This window comes from Entelurus aequoreus, linkage group LG28 (genome assembly GCF_033978785.1).
Source record: "Entelurus aequoreus isolate RoL-2023_Sb linkage group LG28, RoL_Eaeq_v1.1, whole genome shotgun sequence".
Lineage (NCBI taxonomy): Eukaryota > Metazoa > Chordata > Actinopteri > Syngnathiformes > Syngnathidae > Entelurus > Entelurus aequoreus.
This window is the reverse complement of record NC_084758.1, coordinates 26,458,362-26,478,831: the sequence shown is the minus strand read 5'-3', so window position 1 is coordinate 26,478,831 and position 20,470 is coordinate 26,458,362. Positions and strand designations below refer to the sequence as shown.

Sequence of the window (20,470 nt, the reverse complement as noted above, 5' to 3'; positions counted from 1 at the left end):
GCGGCTAGGAGACCCCGAGAGTAACAAGCGGTTGCCTTTCCATTAAGAACAATAAACTCGTTTTTAGTATAAGTTTGCTGGTTTCAAGAAATGTAAATGCTGAGCACATATCATTATGTCAAGATAATGGCACTAGCATTTAATTAATTAAAGAATATTTTTCAACATATTGAGCAAAAAGGTCTCTTTTTTTTCTACCAAGAAAAGTGCACTTGTTACTAGTGAGAATATACTTATTTTAAGGTATTTTTGGGTTCACTGAGGTAAGCTAATTTTACTTGTTTTGGAAAGTTTTGACAAGCCGAATTTTCTTGTTCTATTGGCAGATAATTTTGCTTAGTTCAAGTAAAATACCCCTAATTTTTTCTTTTTTTTTCTTCTTGTTTTTGAACACTGACTTTTTGCAGTGTACGCCAATGTCTTTTGATGTGGCCATGTCTCCTGCCTTTCAGCATATGCAGTGCCAAAACATTCCCGGTAACATTGAGCTGACGGTGAACATTCTCACTATGGGTTACTGGCCCACCTACATCCCCATGGAAGTACACCTGCCTGCCGAGGTGAGAGCAAATATTTTAACAGACGCCATTTTTCCTTTATGACCCGACGTGTCGTTAATGTGCCACATGTTGCTCTGAAACGCCGCTGTTATCTACGTCCAGATGGTGCGGCTGCAGGAGATCTTCAAGACCTTCTACCTGGGCAAACACAGTGGCAGGAAGCTGCAGTGGCAGTCGACACTCGGCCATTGTGTCCTAAAAGCGGAATTTAAAGAGGCGGGTGGTTTATTTCTGGGTTGCTGTGACGCACTGCCTCTTGTGATATCTCAACAATGTCTTCTTTATCACACCAGGGCAAGAAGGAGCTGCAGGTGTCACTTTTCCAAACACTGGTGCTGCTGATGTTCAACGAAGGGGAGGAGTTCACCCTGGAGGAGATCAAACTGGCCACAGGAATAGGTGCACCTGGTCGCACCAAGGTCTCATGTAAAAGACAAAACAACTGATGTATTTTTTTCTCTACAGAGGACAGCGAACTGCGTCGCACTCTGCAGTCGCTGGCGTGCGGCAAAGCGCGCGTCCTCACCAAAATCCCCAAAAGCAAAGACGTGGAAGACGGCGACAAGTTCTCGTGCAACGACGAATTCAAACACAGGCTTTTTCGCATCAAAATAAACCAGATCCAGATGAAGGAAACGGTAAAGCTTCGCTCCGGCTTACCCGCCATGGTGTCGTGTTGGTGGACAATAACCTTGAGGTGGTTGTCCTCCCTGCAGGTGGAGGAGCAGGCCAGCACCACTGAGAGGGTCTTTCAGGATCGACAGTATCAGATCGACGCCGCCATCGTGAGGATCATGAAGATGAGAAAAACTCTGAGCCATAACCTTCTGATGTCTGAGGTGTACAACCAGCTCAAGTTCCCCGTCAAGGTGATTGGCCCCATGCCTTTTTAGATACAGTATCCTCACATTTTAGCACGTATAGCTTCTCAGAGGACCACACTATCAATGTGGATATATTTTAGAATAGTCAGTGTACAGCAGGGGTGTCCATAGTGTAGCGTGGAGGCCATTCGCGGCACGCAGCGAATGTTTTATTCTACACATTTTTTTAATAAAAAAACATAAAAAGAGCAAACAGGTGAAATGTAACGATAAAAAGTTGCAGTGTTGACACAAAGCTGCCATGCAGGCTGTTTTATTTCTCTAAAGCGGTCATTGCTCAAAAAATTATAAGGAATCAAAATAGGGCTAGGCAATATGGCCTTTTATTAATATCTCAATATTTTTAGGCCATGTCACGATACACGATATATATCTCGATTAGGGATGTCCGATAATGGCTTTTTGCCGATATCCGATATTCCGATATTGTCCAACTCTTTAATTACCGATACTGATATCAACCGATACCGATATCAACCGATATATGCAGTCGTGGAATTAACACATTATTATGCCTAATTTGGACAACCAGGTATGGTGAAGATAAGGTACTTTTAAAAAAAATTTGTAAAATAAGATGAATAAATTAAAAACATTTTCTTGAATAAAAAAGAAAGTACAACAATATAAAAACAGTTACATAGAAACTAGTAATGAATGAAAATTAGTAAAATTAACTGTTACTAAAGGTTAGTACTATTAGTGGACCAGCAGCACGCACAATCATGTGTGCTTACGGACTGTATCCCTTGCAGACTGTATTGATATATATTGATATATAATGTAGGAACCAGAATATTAATAACAGAAAGAAACAACCCTTTTGTGTGAATGAGTGTAAATGGGGGAGGGAGGTTTTTTGGGTTGGTGCACTAATTGTAAGTGTATCTTGTGTTTTTTGTGTTGATTTAATTAAAAAAAACACAAAAAAAACAAAACACCGATACCGATAATAAAAAAACCGATACCGATAATTTCCGATATTACATTTTAACGCATATATCGGACATCTCGCATATATCGGACATCTCTAATCTCGATATTTTGCCTTAGCCTTGAATGAACACTTGATGCATATAATCACAACAGTATGACAATTCTATGTGTCTACATTAAAACATTCTTGATCATACTGCATTAATATATGCTCATTTTAAACTTTCATGCGGAGAGGGAAATCACAACTAAGTCAATTAACCAAAACTGTATTTATTAAACAGTAATTAAGCAGTGGCACAAACATTCATGTCATTTCCAAAACAGAAAGTGCAAGATTGTCAGAGACATTTTAAAACAAGTTATTAGTGCACTTTTGTGCGTGATGTCACTAAGATGACATATCAAAACAACACTAAATTAAAGTGCACTTTTTGTACAGAACACCACTACAATAGTTTAAAGCAAATAAAGTACACTTTTGTGCATTATGTCACACAAGATATTTCAATAACTGTAAAATAAAAATTAGCTGCATAATAGGAAATCAAATAGTGTATGTTCTTCGCTATGTGGTAGGTTCCTGCGGATGTTATCACCTTCTGTTGTTGACTATTTGTTTCATACGGTGTTGATCTGGAAATAGTTGCTTCTGCATTTTGTGGGTGTGGCACCGAACGGAGATGTTGACATGCGGAGTTTGAAGCACTCCTTATTCTCTAGCGGGTGACTTTTCAAATGATGCTACATTAGCAGTGGTGCTACTTTTTGTAGCAACGCTTTCGCCGCATAATTGTTCAACATCTTCCCGCTTAAAGCCAAACCACCGCCAGACAATGGACCCTGTGCTGTTTTTCTTGGGAATTAATTCTTCCTTTATTCGTTACCTTGTTCGCACCTTCTCTCTCTCGTATTACCACTCGCGCCGCTCCGCTAACATCACAGCTAACGTTACCATGTCGCTACCTCTCTGCACCGTGGGAGCGTGTGACGTTGCACACGTGACGTGTGTAAAAAGGTGCGCTTGTTTTAAGTCTCTGTGAGAAGGAGAGACAAGAAAGAGTGGGAAACGCATGTAGTGTAATGCCTGCAGCTAAAAGCAACTGCGTGAGAATGTATACTCGAATATCACGATATAGTCATTTTCTATATCGCACAGAGACAAACCCGTGATATATCGATATATCGCCCAGCCCTAAATCAAAATCAATGTTATGAATTTTTGACAAATCAAAACTTCCACTTTTAAATATTTTTAAGCAAAAATATTGCATATTTTGTGTATTTGCCATATAAAAAAACAACTTTTCTTTGACAAAAAGGGCATAGAACAAACCATAAAATCTATAATTGTTGGCTGGATCTTAATTTGATCTAGATTATGCGTGACCTCGGGGATCATGCTTTTTTTTTGCCATACCAGAATATGATGACGCGTATGAATCACTTAGCTTCACTGTAACCACGGTGGGAAACGAGGAAAGACTGGTGTGTTGTTTTCTTTAATGTTTATAAGCTTACAATTAGAGGTGGGAATCTTTGGGCACCTCACAATTCGAATAAGAATATGATTCAGGAGCCACGATTCGATTAAAAATCGATTATTGATGCATCTTTAATTTATGTATATTGATGCGGTTTTATATTTATTTTTGTTTCACTAAATAAGCGTTAATCACTTGCAACTTAAAAAAAATAAATACAAATTTGCAATACTAACAGTTAAATTAATTCCCACATTTATTAAATTAATGAAAATGTGGGAAAAACTGGACCATAGGTGCCTGATAATAAAGGAGCTGGTTGGATCTCTCGGTGAGGTGGCTCGCTGCAGTCAGCCAACATTTAGAACTGTCTGCATTACTTTATTTACTTCATTTAATCGATTCTATAATTGTCCATGTCTGAATTGCAATGCCGTGAAAATAACGTTATTTCCCCCACCTCTACTTACAATGTTATGCAGAGGTATAGTTATAACAATATTATAGACTAATTATACTATTTATAGTTACGGTGGAGAATTGGGTGGCCGCGATATATTTTCTTCTTCCTGGGGGGGTGTAACAGAAAATAATTGAAAAGCACTGATGTAGAGACTTAAGCGTTTCAAGAAAAAAAAAAGGCTTATTTTAAAGACTTTTATGAGTGGGGTCCATTTGGATACCCAAGAATTTTTGTCAAATTATTTTTTTAAACTGTCATTGGGCAAAACAAATAATGAATTGAAATCAATGTATTTATGGGTTATTGACCTATTGAAGGCTCCAATTACTTCACATCAAATTTTCCACTTTGAAAATCTTTTTGGGGAAAATATTCCATATTTTGTGTTTTTGTCATAAATACAGGGTTTTGATAAAAAGCGCACAAAAAATAAAATAATTACAAAATTATATCGACATAGACCTAAGATCAAGAGCAGGGGTGTCTAAACTTTTGGACTGGCGGGCCGCATTGGGCCGTGGGCCAAAAGCTGACTTCATACAAAGTAACACTCAATTAGCCTGTTCACCTGTGGGATGGTCCAAATAAGTGTTTGATGAGCATTCCTCAACTTTCTCTGTCTTTTTTGCCACTTGTGCCAGCTTTTTTTAAACATGTTGCAGGCATCAAATTTCAAATGAGCTAACATTTGCAAAGAATAACAAAGTTTCTCAGTTCGAACGTTAAGTATCTTGTCTATTCAATTGAATATACCGTAGGTTGAAAAGGATTTGCAAACTTGAGCAAAAACCTAAAGTTTAAAAATAAAATCTACATATTGTATTGGTTTTGAAAATGAATAAGATCAAAATGGCCCCCGCATGCTTTGATTTTTCCGTGTGCAGCCCTAAGTGGAAAAGGTTTGGCCACCCCTGGTGTACAGATTGTATAGCAGTATAGATTTACTATCCACTAAAACCGACTCCACACAATATTGTCTAAATAGCTGGCTATACAAGTGAGTAGCACAATAATCGTGTCTTACCTACACGCAGCGTGGTGGCGATAGTGTCACGGTGTGGGGCTGCACGAGTGCTGCCGGCACTGGGGAGCCACGGTTCATTAGGAGGAACACATGAATTCAAGCATGCACTGCGACTCCCTTGATGACAAGGACATAAGGAGCCCAAACACACCTTTTCAGATGAAGGCGTGTCTTGCTGAGGTAAGCTGCAGGTGATGCAGTGGCCACCTGAACACAGTTTGAGCACCTGTGTGGCAACCTCCAGCAGGAAGGAAAGGATAAAAGGTGCATAAGCAGCAGTGTTTTCATCGGGTTGTCACACTGTGTACTGAATTTGCATCCTAATGACAAAAAAGCATGGAACCTGAACAGGCCAGCCTGCTGTGTATAGATATAAATATGAATATGATATAGATATATACATGTGATGTCCAACTCAAACTGCATCAAGGCTAACCACCATGTCAAATTAGTTCGCTAGCTCTTATTCTAAACTCTAGCTTTACATTCACACTTTTTAGGGTAACAATTGTTTTGTCGTGACGCCATCTTGTAAAAGTATAGAATATATTAACAATTTGACATGACAAACACTAAAAGTCGTCTCACCCCAAGTTCAACTGTCTTATTCCAGAGAGGACTACGTAGATCCATCACAATGTATTTATACAGCTCTCAATCACATGTGTATCAAAGGGCTTAACGAACTCACAACATAACCCTGATCTAAACCCACATCAGGGCAAAGAAATGCTCAAAAGTCCCCAACTGCACTGCAAAAAGTCAGTGTTCAAAAACAAGAAAAAAAAAATACAAAAATTAGGGGGCTTTTATTTGAACTAAGAAAAATTATCTGCCAGTAGAACAAGAAAATTTGGCTTGTCAAGACTTTCCAAAACAAGTAAAATTAGCTAACCTCAATGAACCCAAAAATACCTTGAAATAAGTATATTCTCACTAATAACAACTGTACTACTATATGAGTGCATATGTTCTATTGTTTCATTGAAAATAAAACAGCAAAGTCCATTTGGCTGTCATCTGTTTTAATTATGAGACACAATTGTGTCGAAGTCATGATTTTTTTTATTTCATGCTTGAAATAAGAAATTATTACTTTAAAAAAGTACTTTTTTACTTGTGAGTGTTGATGACACAGCTTTGCATCAGTTGATATTCTAGTTTCAAGCATGTTTTACTCAATATAGGTCATCAAATCTCAGCAACAACTGAGATCATTTAGGACCAAAACCCCTAAAAAAAGTAAAACACTCTAACATAAAATCTGCTTAGTGAGAAGAATTATCTTATCAGACAGAAAATAAGCAAATATCACCCTTTTTTGAGATATTTCATCTTACTGACATTTCAGTTTTTGCAGTGTGGGGAAAATGAATAAACCTTGAGAAGGGACCGTAGACAAAGGGACCCCCCTTCCAGAGTGATTGGCTGCAATGGCTGTCAAGTAGATATAGGTATACTTTTTGTTATGTTACAACCTTATTCCAAAATGGAATAAAGTCATTTTTGTCCTCAAAATTCTACAGACCATACTCGACAATGACTATGTGTACACTGCAGGCCAATGTGGCCCAAATCTGCGTTTTTCGAAATCGGATTTTTGTCCGACTATTTACACTGCAAGTAAAATGTGATCTTTACCAGACTCCAGGGTAAACGCACACAGGCCCCAATGCGGCCCCAATGTGGCCCCCACGTCTCTTGCATGCGCAGTTCGACAAAGCGAAAACAACGGAATTTGACCGGATTCCGTTAATGAACAAGGAAGTTGCTACTACTACTACAACATTTAAAAAAAGGTCGCCGCACCTTAAAAATTAGTGTTTTTTTATATGAAAATGAACAAAAGTAATATAATGTATGAATGGATGTATATAGTGTGATATATTTGGCAGGGTTCTAATCTTTGTTATGGCTGTTAGGTAGAGGAGTGTGGTTCAACGCTTTATTTTTCAACTCACATGTAAGCAAATGCCCCACAGCGTCAATTCCCGTCCTTCAACAATCGCTAATTCTTTGGAATCCAAATATATATTCATATATTATATATTGCCTATTATTTGCACACTATTGATGCACTATTGATTGACTATTTGCCGTCGAAAATAGACTTTGCGCTCCAGACCGGATGTTGTGATGAAATATCCACTTCCGCTGGGGGGCTGTTTTTTCCCCCCGCGCACACGATTGACGTAGATTGCCCAAAGCTGATGAAAAAAATCCCATATGGGTCGCATTGCGTTTAGACTGAAATCACATTTAAAAAGATCAGATTCTAATCGGAAAAATTAGATTTGGGCCACTTTGGCCTGCAGTGTAAACATAGTCTTGGACTACCTCCTGATGTGGCCTGAATCAGATGCGAAAAGATCCGATTTGAAGCACTTTGGAGCGTTTAGACTGGCAAAAAAAAATCCGACCTGTGTCACTTAAGGGCAAAAAGATTTGGTGTGCAGTGTAAACGGGGCCAAAGTGAAAAGTTTTTTTTTGTTTTTTTTGCAAGTGTATTAAAACTAAAAAAAATGACATGTACCTAAGTATTCACAGCCCTTGCTCAGTACATTATTGATGCACCTTTGGCAGAAATTACAGTCTCAAGTCTTTTTGTATGCGATGCCTCAAGCTTGGCACACCTATCTTTGTTCATTTCCTGTGCTGGCTGTAAATGCCTATGAGCATGTGATTATTTTTTTTTAATACATTTACTTAAACAAGCCTGCTCAGTGGCCTTGTGGTTAGAGTGTCCGCCCTGAGATCGGTAGGTCGTGAGTTTAAACCCTGGCCGAGTCATACCAAAGACTATAAAAATGGGACCCATTACCTGCCTGCTTGGCACTCATCATCAAGGGTTGGAATTAGGATCACCAAAATTATTCTTGAGCGTGGCCTAGGCTGCTGCTCACTGCTCCCCTCACCTCCCAAGGGGTGGAACAAGGGGATGGGTCAAATGCAGAGGGTAATTTCACCACACCTAGTGTGTGTGACTATCAGTGGTACTTTAACTTTAATTTGCAAAATAAATTCAAAAAAACGTTGCACATTGTTTATCATGGGGTATTGTCTGTAGAATTTTGAGGACAAAAATAATTGTATTCTATTTTGGAATAAGGCAGTAACATAAGAAAATGTGGAAAAAGTGACGCGCTGTGAACACTTTCTGTATGCACTGTAATTATTGAATTATTAGATAATAGATCATGTGGGAGTCCAGTTCATCAGGAAGCCATCGGGATCTTCTTCCAGGCTCAGCCTTGTCAGCCCACAGTTGTGTGTGGAAGAGCTGTCTACCCCGGGTCACCACTCTGGTCAACTAGCACATCATTCGGACTGCTCCCTCTCCAGGAATTATTTGTGGCTCACCGCGTCGTGAAGCTCTGGTTCAAATTTATTGAAATTATTTAATTTCGGTCATATAATCAACCATTTTGTGTGATCAGTTTAACAGCACAGATTATACATATTAACAATCATACACATACACACACAAAAAGAAAAAGAATGACCGAGAAAGGAATAGGCTGAAGCCAAAGCTTATATTTGCCTGTCTTATACATTCACTGAAAATTAGATTGCCTGGAACATCAACATTCAAAAAAATCAATGGGATGAAAGTAATCATTGCTATATTTTATAATTTTCCATTATTTCACCTTTTAAGGCTTTCTTAAACTTTAACAAAGAACTACATGTCTTCAACTCATCACTGAGCTTGTTCCACCATTTAACTCTTAAAACTGAAATACATTTGTATTTTATATTCGTTCTTACTTTACATATTTCAAAAATCAATATCCCCCGTAAATTATAGTTTTCTCCTTAATTTAAATAACCTAAGAATACAAGCTGGAAGGCTGTTGTTCTTTACTCGAAACACAATTTCCTTTGTTTTTAAAAACACAATATCTGAAAATGTTAACACATTAGAACTTATGAATAAAGGATTGGTAGGTTCATAGTAGCATGCTTTGTGTATTACTGTAATTAATCTTTGTCGGGTTCAAACACTGATGACATCTATTAAACAGACAAAGAAGCAAGGAATTAAACAGACAGAATTAATTGAGGAGAAACGTCTGGGCTGTTCCCTCGTACAGTGTACCACCACGCTCTGACGAAAGATTGTACGCATCCTCTTTTATTTGGACTTTCCCTGATTACATGGCAACAGATGTTTCTATAGGAAGGGGGTCGTAAACAGCCGCTGCCTTTGGTCACAGAACAGTTCAAAGAAAAGGTGCCTGTAGATCTCGGGTCAAGACAAAATTTTCCTGTGGATTACAATACATCAAAGAAACCGAAACCTTCATGTCGCTTCCCATCCTACACAGTGGAGTTTTACAAGCCTTTTGCTTGGTAAGATCAAACACAGCTTTTGTCTGCTTGCCAGGAACTCATTGAAATTGTGATAACTTAGATGCAATTATTCTAACAATCTTTTTTTAAGTTTAATTATTGGGTCTATTTTTGTATTATACACATTTCCCCAAACGTCAACACAATAAGTTAGATATGGAAAAATAAAAGAAAAATATAACATATGCAGACATTTCTTATTCAGCATCTGTCTTACTTTATAAAGAATAGCAATTTTGTAAAATCCTTCTCCACAATTTGGGAGACAGCGCCTTCCGGTGGGGAAATACAACAACTGCGACAACTGACCCGTGTGACAACTATACTAGCTGTACACTGACTGCTTTAAAGCATGTCCATTAATCCATTTTCAACCGCTTGTCCGTGTGCTACCTTTTTGATTGACTGATTGAAACTTTTATTAGTAGATTGCACAGTTCAGTACATATTCCGTACAATTGACCACTAAATGGTAACACCCCAATAAGTTTTTCAACTTGTTTAAGTCGGGATCCACGTAATCAATTCATGGTATCAATTCATCGCAGGGCCAACACAGATATCAATCATTTGAAATTCACCATTGCAAGATCCAGCACATTTAATGTATAATTTGTGTGTGCAAACCATTGACGCTGGTCTCTCCCCCTTCTCCCCGCCCAGCCTGCTGACCTGAAGAAGAGGATAGAGTCTCTCATTGACAGGGACTATATGGAGCGCGACAAGGAGAACCCCAACCAGTACAACTATGTGGCTTAAAAGAACAAAAAAGAAAAAGTGACAAGAGAGTGAGAGATGCAGATGGTCACGGCAGGCCGAGAAACCTTTTTTTCGTCCCAGTGGATGTTAACATTGTCATCTTCAACCCGGCCACGACAAGCTGAATGGATGCCGCTCCACAGGAAGTTGTTGGTCAGGGGTCGGTCTTAAGATTCTGTGGACTGTGCGTCCATCGACAGCATATGTCCATATTCCCCAGTGCCTCTGAGTACATTGGGTGCCGCTGGACAAAAGACACACAACACATATATTGTTCTGTTTTTTTTTGTTTTGTTTTATAAAAAGGTGGGGAAAATATTTATTTTCAAACTTTGTCCACAGTTTGAAACAATACGCTCTTTGTTACCGAGTCACCTTTTCTTTTCCCTGGCAACCCTAAAAGCGCTGGCACACGTCCACAAGTTGGAACACAAATGTGCTCAGCCAATGTCAAACAAGAAGACTATTGGACTGCATGGCTGGTGTATGTGTGGTTTTGAAACGCTGAAACACAAAAGCAGATAACCGCACCAGAAAAAAAAAAAGGAGCACTTCTTTTGGTATCCAAGCTGCTACACCATCAATCTTCAGTATTTTTGGTTTTTGTACAATTCCTACCTAACCGGTGACGTTTTAACCTGCTTACAATCCTCTTTGTTTTTGTTTACCCCCTTTAGACGCCAAAAGCACAACGTCACCATTTCATCACCATCTTCCCTTTTTTATTTGTTTCATCTGACACTAAAGAGTTCTTTGGAGTTTGCAGGAAGTGAGCCGAGGGTAAAACATTGAATAAACACACATTTTGTTTGTAAAAACATGTTAGGGTTATTGCTTAAGATTAAAATAACTGTTTCAATCATTTTTATTTCTGTTTTTGGAAGACATTTTGCAGCCAGTGAACTTTGCAAGTGCCTTTAGTGCAGTTGTAAAGTGGGTTGTAGAGGCAGGTTATTGGAGCCCACACTGACACATTGGCCACTGGTCATATGACTTTTTATGTGACTTGCATTTCCTCGTACGCTGCAGTTCGTCAGCCAGCCAGCCAGCCAGCCAGCCAGCCTCGTCCGCTAAGATCACTGCTTAACGCTTTAACCCTTATCCTCAGGACCATCATGTTGCGATACTTTGTTTTACTTCTTGCAATCGGATCTGGTAAGTACTTGTTTTTATTTGAATATTAATGAAACTGCAGTGGGGAAAAAACATGCGATGCGAGGCAACTAGGACACACACGTCGGCCCGCTGCTCCGGCGTGCTTTGACGCACTAAAACAATATGACATCTTCTAAATAACATTTTTAAAAAATTGGGTTATCTTTCTAAAACATAATGACGCCAAATGGAGTAAGCCATCACGGCAGCTAATCGGTGTTTTGCAAATGGGGTTAGCTTGAATGCTAATTACCGTCTACGTCAACAACATTGCAACTTGAGAATTAAAACAGAATGTTTAATTTACGCTTCGGTGTACGTCTAAGTTTTTATCAAAACAAGTCTTAAAGACGAATTTATTATTTAATATTACGAAAAGCGGCATTGTTGTTAGCGCTTTTACGGCGTCACGTTAGCCTCTCCTGGCTAACGCTAGTTTCGGAAAGCTAAAGTTTTTTGAGTTAATGTTTAAAGCTCGTTTAAGGGACACGTTTTAAATCTTAGTTCCGTTCATAATTTTAACAAATGGTGATTTAAAGACGTCAGCGTCGTGCTAGGTTAGCAGTTAGCTTTGTGTGGTTGTTTACAGCGGGACGTTAGCACTGTTAGCTAGCATAAGTAACTTTCATGTTTGGCAATAGTTCGTCGAAGATAACACAAATAAGTCTACATTGTTTTTTAGTGTGTTTAAAGCTATTAATATTTAAATGTTGGGCTCATGGGGACAATCGAGCGAGCTGACGCTATGATTGTTAAACGTTTTGTTGTTGATTACGGGTGGACCAAACTATAAAGTTGACTCAAACCAGGCGGTTTTACTGCCCTTGTCTCCTGATTGACTTTAACCCAGATTTATTTTGTAACTATTTGTTACAACAGTGTCAAAAAGCTGTGTAGTATATCACAAAGTGTTTACACCAGAGGTGGTCAAAGTGCGGCCCGCAGCAGATTTTTTAAGGGCCGCTCCACATTCTTAAAAATCAATCAAAGTTTATTTATTTAGCCTTAAATCACGAGTGTCCGCCCGAATGTAGCTGAGATAGGCTCCAGCACCCCCCGCGACCCCAAAAGGGACAAGCGGTAAAAAATGGACGGATGGATAAATCACGAGTGTCTCAAAGGGCTGCACAAGCCACAACGACATCCTCGGCTCAGATCCCACATCGGGGCAAGAAAAAAACTCAACCCAATGGGATACAATGAGAAACCTTGGAGGGGACCGCATATGTGGGGACCCCCCCTGGGCGACCTGTGCAATGGACGTCGAGTGGATCTAGTTAATAGTCCAGTCCATAGTGGGGCCAGCAGGGGATCATCTTGAGTGGAGACAAGTCAGCAGCGCAGAGACGTCATCAACTGATGCACAGATGAGTGGTTCACCCAGGGTCCCGACTTTGAACAGCTTGCGCCTCATCTGTGGTCACCTTATAACCTCTTCACGCAGGAGAGGGGGGCAGAGCAGAAAAGAGATGGCAGATCAACTGGTCTAAAAGGGGGGTCTATTTAAATGCTAGTGTATACAAATGAGTTTTAAGACGGAACTTAAATGCTTCTATGGATACTACTACAAAAAACACAAAGTGCAAGAAAAGAGAAAATGTTTGTTCATTTATTTATTTTATCACAAGTGTCTCAAAGGGCTGCACAAGCTATGACAACATTCTCGGTTCAGAACCCACATAAGGGCAAGGAAAAACTCACAACTCAGTGGGACGTCAATGTGAATGACTATGAGAAACCTTGGAGAGGACTGCAGATGTGGGTGGGTGACCCCCCCCCCCCCCCTCCTCTAGGGGAGACCAGATGCAATGGACGTCGAGTGGGTCTAGCATAATATTGTGAAAGTCCAGTCCATAGTGGGGCCAGCAGGAGACAATGCCGAGCAGAGACGGGTCAGCAGCGCAGAGATGTCCCCAAACGATGCACAGGTGAGCGGTCCATGGCCACCGGACCTGTGCCCCCCACCCCCTCCACAAGGGAGAGAGGGGCAGAGGAGAAAAGTAAAGAAAAGGCAGATCAACTGATCTAAAAAGGGGGTCTATTTAAAGGCTAGAGTATACAAATGAGTTTTAAGATGGGACTTAAATGCTTCTACTGAGGTAGCATCTCTAACTGTTACCGGGAGGGCATTCCAGAGTACTGGAGCCCGAATAGAAAACGCTCTATAGACCGCAGACTTTTTTTGGGCCCTGGGAATCACTAATAAGCCGGAGTTCTTTGAACGCAGATTTCTTTGAACGCAGATTTCTTGCCGGGACATATGGTACAATGCAATCAGCAAGATAGGATGGAGCTAGACCGTGTAATAACTAAATAACTAAAATGTTGACACTAAAAACTAAGGATGCATGATGGGGGTTTTTTTCGAGCCCAAATAAAATATAGTTTCTTGCTACTCAAGGACGATACCAATAACCAATTAACTTCTTATTTATCTAATGTAATTTGTGCACATGCACCTTTCTTTGCAACCGGCTTTGGAGCAGCCCTTGTAGCATAGATCATATTGATGCTGGCAGTTCAGGTGGATGTGTTTAAAGTGTGATGTTTTTTTCCTGAACATTCGGTGCAAATAGCACGCCAAAAGTCTTCCTCTGAGACAGTGAATACGTCCCGAACCTAAACCTCGTCTACATCAATTCAAGTATGTTTTAAAGCAGTGTCGATTTGAAATGCCGTAAAAAAGACACAAACGCACACTGACAAACGAGCAGAGATTAATAAACATACAATTTATTAAATAGCCAACATTTTAAGAATTGATCAAAGATATAGTTCTACACATTGAGCCTATTAGAGTGCTAAAACTTAAATCAATAGTCAATATATCAGTGTGCAGCTTTTTAACCCAAACCTTCCTGAGCGCGGCCACCGCTGCTGCTCACTGCTCCCCTCACCTCCCAGGGGGTGGAACAAGGGAATGGGTCAAACGCAGAGAGTAATTTCACCACACTTAGTGTGTGAGTGTGTGTGTGTGACTATCAGTGAATGGTTTTCTTTTTGAGTAAGTTAGATTTTGTGTTTTGTTTGTTTTGTTTTCATTGCTGCTATTTTAACAGTTTTTAATACATAAACAAGGTTCATTGTTTTTTAGCACTTTGCCTTTCCTTTCTTTTAAATAGACAACATTTTATTATTCATTTAAATTTTTGTGACAGCTGAATGAGCAGCACAGTTACAGTATAAATCAATATTTATAAATGAATTAGTCATCTTGGTTATTAGTAAACACATGCTTAAAATAACTTAAGCTGCATTTAAAAGTCAAAGGAAAAATTAGAGCCATTAAATATGTGTACGCTTTATCCGATTAGTCGACTAATCGTTAAGATAATTGTTGACTAATTGACTTTCAAAATAATCGTTAGTTGCAGCCCTATTAATACACATGATCGGTATCCGTATTGGCTAATTTCACTCATGGATGATTTGAATCGGCAGAATAAAATCCTGATCGGAACGTCCCTACTTTATCACTGAAACACTTAACATTCAATATCACCTGAATGCAAAAGACATTGCTGCGAAATAACGTTAGTTTGGGGCCGTTTTACAGTAATCAGACCCAAGATAAATGAACAAACTTGTGGAAGAAATGTTTCCAAGACATTGTAAGTGCTTGATTAACAAAAGTTGGCTCTGGTCAACTTGAATGATATAAGTTAAAGCCATATGGATATGATCAGCTCAACCTTAACCCTGTAAGTAATAAAACATTGCTTATTGTGTCAGTTGTTGATGTTCAACTAAAATGTAATTATTTGTATACAGCGCACTAATCATTTTTTTGTTCCTTGGTCTGTCTTAGTAATCCATCCGTCTCATGGCACAGAAGTGATGGTGAAAGGCGAAGATGACAAGTTGTGTCTGTACGCCAAACTCATGGTCAACTTCTCCGTTTTGTATGAAGCGGCTGACAACAAGGTGGGTTTCGACGCTCATCAGATTGCACAGCCGAGTAGATACACGACTCCTAAAAGTGATGAAGGAAGTTTCTGGCAAGATTTTTGTAAACTCAGCATTTTAGCTTGTTGAGGTTTCCTAGTGGATATCCTGTCAGTGTGCTTATGTCCTGTCTGTTCATTGGTTTATTATTGGACTGAAGTAAGTAAGTAGAAGTCTACAGGGGAATCTGTTTAGTCGACACTGCTCGAAAATGACTTGACTGATATTGTCATAATCGAAATTGAAACAAGCTATTTCTTGCACATTTTAAGAATGGCCGATGATCAAGGATTTTTTAACAAAGTAGTTTGTTGAATATTTGTATTCTTTGGTGTCTATATTCATATGATATTTCATACGTTTATCTAACTTCAAAGACTTCACAGTCCTTATGTGAGACAAGAACACGTTTTTCATTGTTTATCCATTCTATCTCGTAAATAAACGCTAGCAAAAGAAAGCAAACAATGGAGGTAATGGGAGTCATTGCGTCTATTGCGCCCATAAAGCGCTCTATAAAACCTCCATCAACGTGTTACATACCGTATTTTACGGGTTACAGAGTGCACCGGTATATAAGCCGCACCCCCTAATTTTAAAATAAAACATTTTTTTCCCATATTTTAGCCACACCGGACTGTAAGTTGCAGATATACACGTTGCGAAATTAGTTATTTACACAAAAAGATTTTGTAAATGTTTATTTACATACCTTAATTGTTACCAAACGGTGTTTGTAACATGGCAGTAAAACGGCTGATCAAACACAACAGAAGTCATCGTAGCTGCGTAAGCTAGCTCTCCTATCAGCAAAACACTCAATAACTCCACGTTGACGTTTTTGTGAATTTACTGAGAAATTTGTGAAACTGAAACAATTAAAAAAGAATGCCTTTGTAAGTTAGTCATACTAACCCACACACCCGTAAACGTTTGAGCATATTAGCTAGTATTAACAACGCTAGCTTGATTATATTACGATAGCACGTACACATTTGCATGAAAATACTCTTAAAGATATCACACATTGGACAGTTTAGTAAGTATGAATTGTTTTAGTTATAATGTAAAACTTACAAACGTTTTTTTGAGTGATGAATGAAGAATCTATACGAGTAGAAAAGCTATGGCTGGCTAGAGGACAGAATGTCACTGATACTTCCGGTTGAAAGCTATAAACAGAAGGGCACTGCGGCACCTGCACTGAGCGAAAGGCCTCCAAAAGATGGTGCCATAGCACAAACAATAACACACCATTTAATTGTCTTTGCTTGTTTAGTTTTTTTTAACTATTTACACGATTGCCGTCAACAAAGAAAAATCCATAAATTAGCCGAACCGTTTTATAAGCCACAGGGTTCAAAGTGTAGATTTACGGTACATGCTGTAAGTGTGTGTGTGTGTGTGTGTGTGTGTGTGTGTGTGTGTGTGTGTGTGTGTGTGTGTGTGTGTGTGTGTGTGTGTGTGTGTGTGTGTGTGTGTGTGTGTGTGTGTGTGTGTATATATATATATATATATATATATATATATATATATATATATATATATATATATATATTGTAGTAACAGGCACATTCATAGTATTTACCTATTTTGTTTTTTTTTAAGCTTATGGCAGCGCATTAATATCACAGACGCATCACAATGTTCGCTATTTCCTCCAACAGCAACACTACTAATCATAGCAGACTTAATGAGAGACAAGGACGACTATTTTGGGACAAATAATAACCGAGAACCTTATATTTTTGAGCCTGAATATAAGGAAGATGAGCTTCAAGTTTTAGAAGCTGAGTGATAAGCAGATTCAGCAAGTATCACTATTGCTAAGTGCAAAACAAGAAATACAAACTATGAACATAATTAAAAATATCTTACTGTACAATGTCTGCTCTCACTGGGATACCGACTGATGGGACGTTTACATCTTCTTGTTTAGATGAAGAATTAATCATTATTCTCATGCAGGTAAGAAAAATTAAACAGGCGTCTTTTTGTGTTTTTCTCATTATGTCTGGGTCTAACTTGAATGTCAAAGTTGACCAACTTTTTGTTTTATGGGCACAACTTCCTACTATACAAGTGAGAGACATCTGAAATTAACTTATACCAACTCTGAGGCGATGTCATAGCTGCATAAGCTAGTTACCTCTGAAATCACAGCGCAGCTAAATGTAGTTCCTCAGCGTTAGCGTTTATAATAACAATATTGCTAATACTTGGTTAATATTCAGGTCACATGATGTAAATATAGTTTCGTCTGTGGTTTTTGGATGTGTTTTTAGAGGGCTTTATGGGCACAGTAGATTACTTTTAGCTGCATTGTTAGCCACCTCATATTTGCAGTATATTACGAATTAAAAGGCATAAAAAAAGAAAAATATGTGTTCTTGACTAAAATAGGGATTGTCAATGATTGGAAGAATTCCAAAAAATGTGCTGTTCCCCTTTACCAAACTAAGACCATAAAAAAATGGTGCATTTTAGTACTTCTAATAAAATTACGTAGCTTTTAATATTGAACATAACGGTCTGCAATTCCCAGCACATGGACTTATTTATTTGTAAATATTTAAATGTGTATATTAAATAGTTAGTTTTTATCAGTGTCCAAAGAACGAAAAAGTAATCGACAGATTAAACGATTATCAAAATAAGTGTTAGTTCCAGCATTAGTGTATTTTGTTCGTTACTGTGCCAGAAACCAGATGGATAGTGCCATGCTTTTTTTTTTAAGTGTACTTTGCACTGCATTTTAATGCTGTGTGACTAGACACTAGTACAATAGTTATCTTTTTGTTGTCATTTTAAGCTACTTAGCAACAATGAGGAAGTTGACAATACCACGATACGCGTTGACATTAAAGGGTCGATTTTTTAAATACAATTGACCACTTTAGGTCTAAAATTTTATGTCGTCAAAAGCGATCGACCATGTATGTCAATATCGCCGTAAGCGAGCACTTTTGTAATAGAAATAATAGAGCGGGACATGATGAATAGGTCAACATAGATGGGTTTTTGACATAAGCGAGACCCACTTAAGGATGTGTCACTGAGCTATTACTTATATTATTTATAATACTTTGATTATTCTTTTTTCAGAGCAATTCAGTCCAATTTGAGCTCCCAACTAATGTCACGTTAGACGGCAGTAAGTGCGAGGCCAACAGCTCCACGCTGAAGCTGAACTTTGGATTGGGGCACTCTTGGAGTATGAACTTCACCGTCAAAGGGAATGTGTACCAGGCTGACTCCATCACGTTCTCCTACAACCTCAACGACTCCACCGTCTTCCCTAAGTCGGCATCAAACGGTAATGCCTCCAGTCTCACTTTGCAAAGAATATGGACGTTTGCTGCTAAGTGCAAAGCATTAGGCATGACGGTATGCCTTCAGCCAGGCGTAGCATTAGAGATTTTCGTATTAATCGATTAGATTGTTCATTCATTGAAGCAAAATAGTGTGCGCTACTTGGTTCCAACCAGCAGAGGCGCTGTTGAGTTTAGTCTCAACTTAGTCTGAATAACATCAGCTGCAGAAGCTGCATTGTACTAAACCAGTGACTCTCAAACTGTGGTCTGTGGTACGCTAAATAATCACTTAAATAAAGTACAGTGTAGTATTTTCCTATATTCAAACACAGTGTTACTCTTCAAACTGAGTGTAATGTTACAGTGGCCAAAAATAATGAATATACTTTTAAACAAAACCTCTGCTTTGTTTTTAATGTATATTTAGGCCTACAACACTACTGTATTTTATTTTATTTTTACCTGTCCAGGCACTTAGGCAAATCATATTGTTGATGTGGATGATCATATTGCTGTACAGATTTACTTTACAAAAGAGAAGTGTGGGATACTTCTCTTGTTGCCTTATTTGTATTTAACTTTATTAAATTGATATATATTAATGTTTGGCGCAGCAGGAGGGGATATGAAGACAAAAAAACTACAACACTACCGTACTGTATTTTAATGTTGGTCATTGTGGTGGTACTTGAAGAGTCAAGTTTTTTCTGAGGTGGTACTTGGTAAAAAAAAAAAAAAAAGGGTAGCGAACCACTGTTCTAAACAATACAACACTGGTAGTGAAACAGGGGTTCACAACATTTAGAGAGAGATACCCCTATCCTATAAAGAGCAGTATTTAGTATTAGATGGTTGATTTTGCTGGCATTTTTTCTGTCTAGTTTGTATGTTTCAAGCATTGAAATCTTCTTGACCGAAACTGTCTTGCTCACATAGCCTAAGTATCCAGACCGAGGGGCTGGTGACAGGAAAAAAAAGGAAAGATGGGATATATATTTTTTATTAAAGATGCTAAAAGCAAACCAATGTAGCACCCCAGACCTAAGAAAAGTTTATTTTCCTTCAGATATTTGACAGTTGTTAATTACTTTGTAGTGCCCTGTAGTGCCACCTATGGGATTGGAGAGTAACAAAGCAACGTTTTAATGTAAGCCTGTTAAAAATGTATATAGCTATTGTGTTGTCAGATGAAGTTTTAAGACCCAAAGTATTCAGACATATTCCGCTCATTAGCAAAATGCCATGCTAAGTTTAGGACTGCTTGTTTGCTTTTAAAGAAATTAAGAAGCTCTTTGGCAAGTCAAACTGACAAGCTACAACACACTTGAACCAGTGACATTTTCAAGGGTCGGTATAGGTTTCCGATAAAATAATGGAAATATCTAAAATACAAAATGTATTTTCTTCCATTAGACACATTTTGCCTGGCAGTATTTTTCCACTCACTCTCCCTTGCAAAAGACTTGTAACATGTCAGACCCATTCAGGTCACCCCACAGATTTTCAAACCCCTCTGAAATAGACCAACGATCCAGACGTGCTCTCAGTTCGCCTTTGTTGTGTTTCATTTGATTGATTTCTGATGCCGCCCTT

At 38.6% G+C, this 20,470-nt stretch overlaps 2 protein-coding genes across 4 annotated transcripts in view; both read left to right on the top strand.

The window, feature by feature from the left end:
* The window catches only part of cul4b (cullin 4B), a 29,666-nt gene extending 18,349 nt beyond the window's left edge, over positions 1-11,317 (top strand). Inside the window, exons 15-20 of the mRNA XM_062039787.1 lie at positions 453-560; positions 663-776; positions 854-959; positions 1,026-1,198; positions 1,277-1,429; positions 10,368-11,317. Coding sequence (XP_061895771.1) covers positions 453-560; positions 663-776; positions 854-959; positions 1,026-1,198; positions 1,277-1,429; positions 10,368-10,463 — 750 coding nt within the window. The 3' untranslated portion in view covers positions 10,464-11,317. The remainder of the gene's footprint in view (positions 1-452; positions 561-662; positions 777-853; positions 960-1,025; positions 1,199-1,276; positions 1,430-10,367) is intronic.
* A 120-nt stretch (positions 11,318-11,437) lies between these two features.
* The window catches only part of lamp2 (lysosomal-associated membrane protein 2), a 28,342-nt gene continuing 19,309 nt past the window's right edge, over positions 11,438-20,470 (top strand). For all 3 annotated transcript variants that reach the window (XM_062039788.1, XM_062039789.1, XM_062039790.1), the window contains exons 1-3: positions 11,438-11,618; positions 15,427-15,542; positions 18,669-18,879. In XM_062039788.1, the coding sequence (XP_061895772.1) occupies positions 11,453-11,618; positions 15,427-15,542; positions 18,669-18,879 (493 nt within the window). In that variant the 5' untranslated portion in view covers positions 11,438-11,452. The remainder of the gene's footprint in view (positions 11,619-15,426; positions 15,543-18,668; positions 18,880-20,470) is intronic.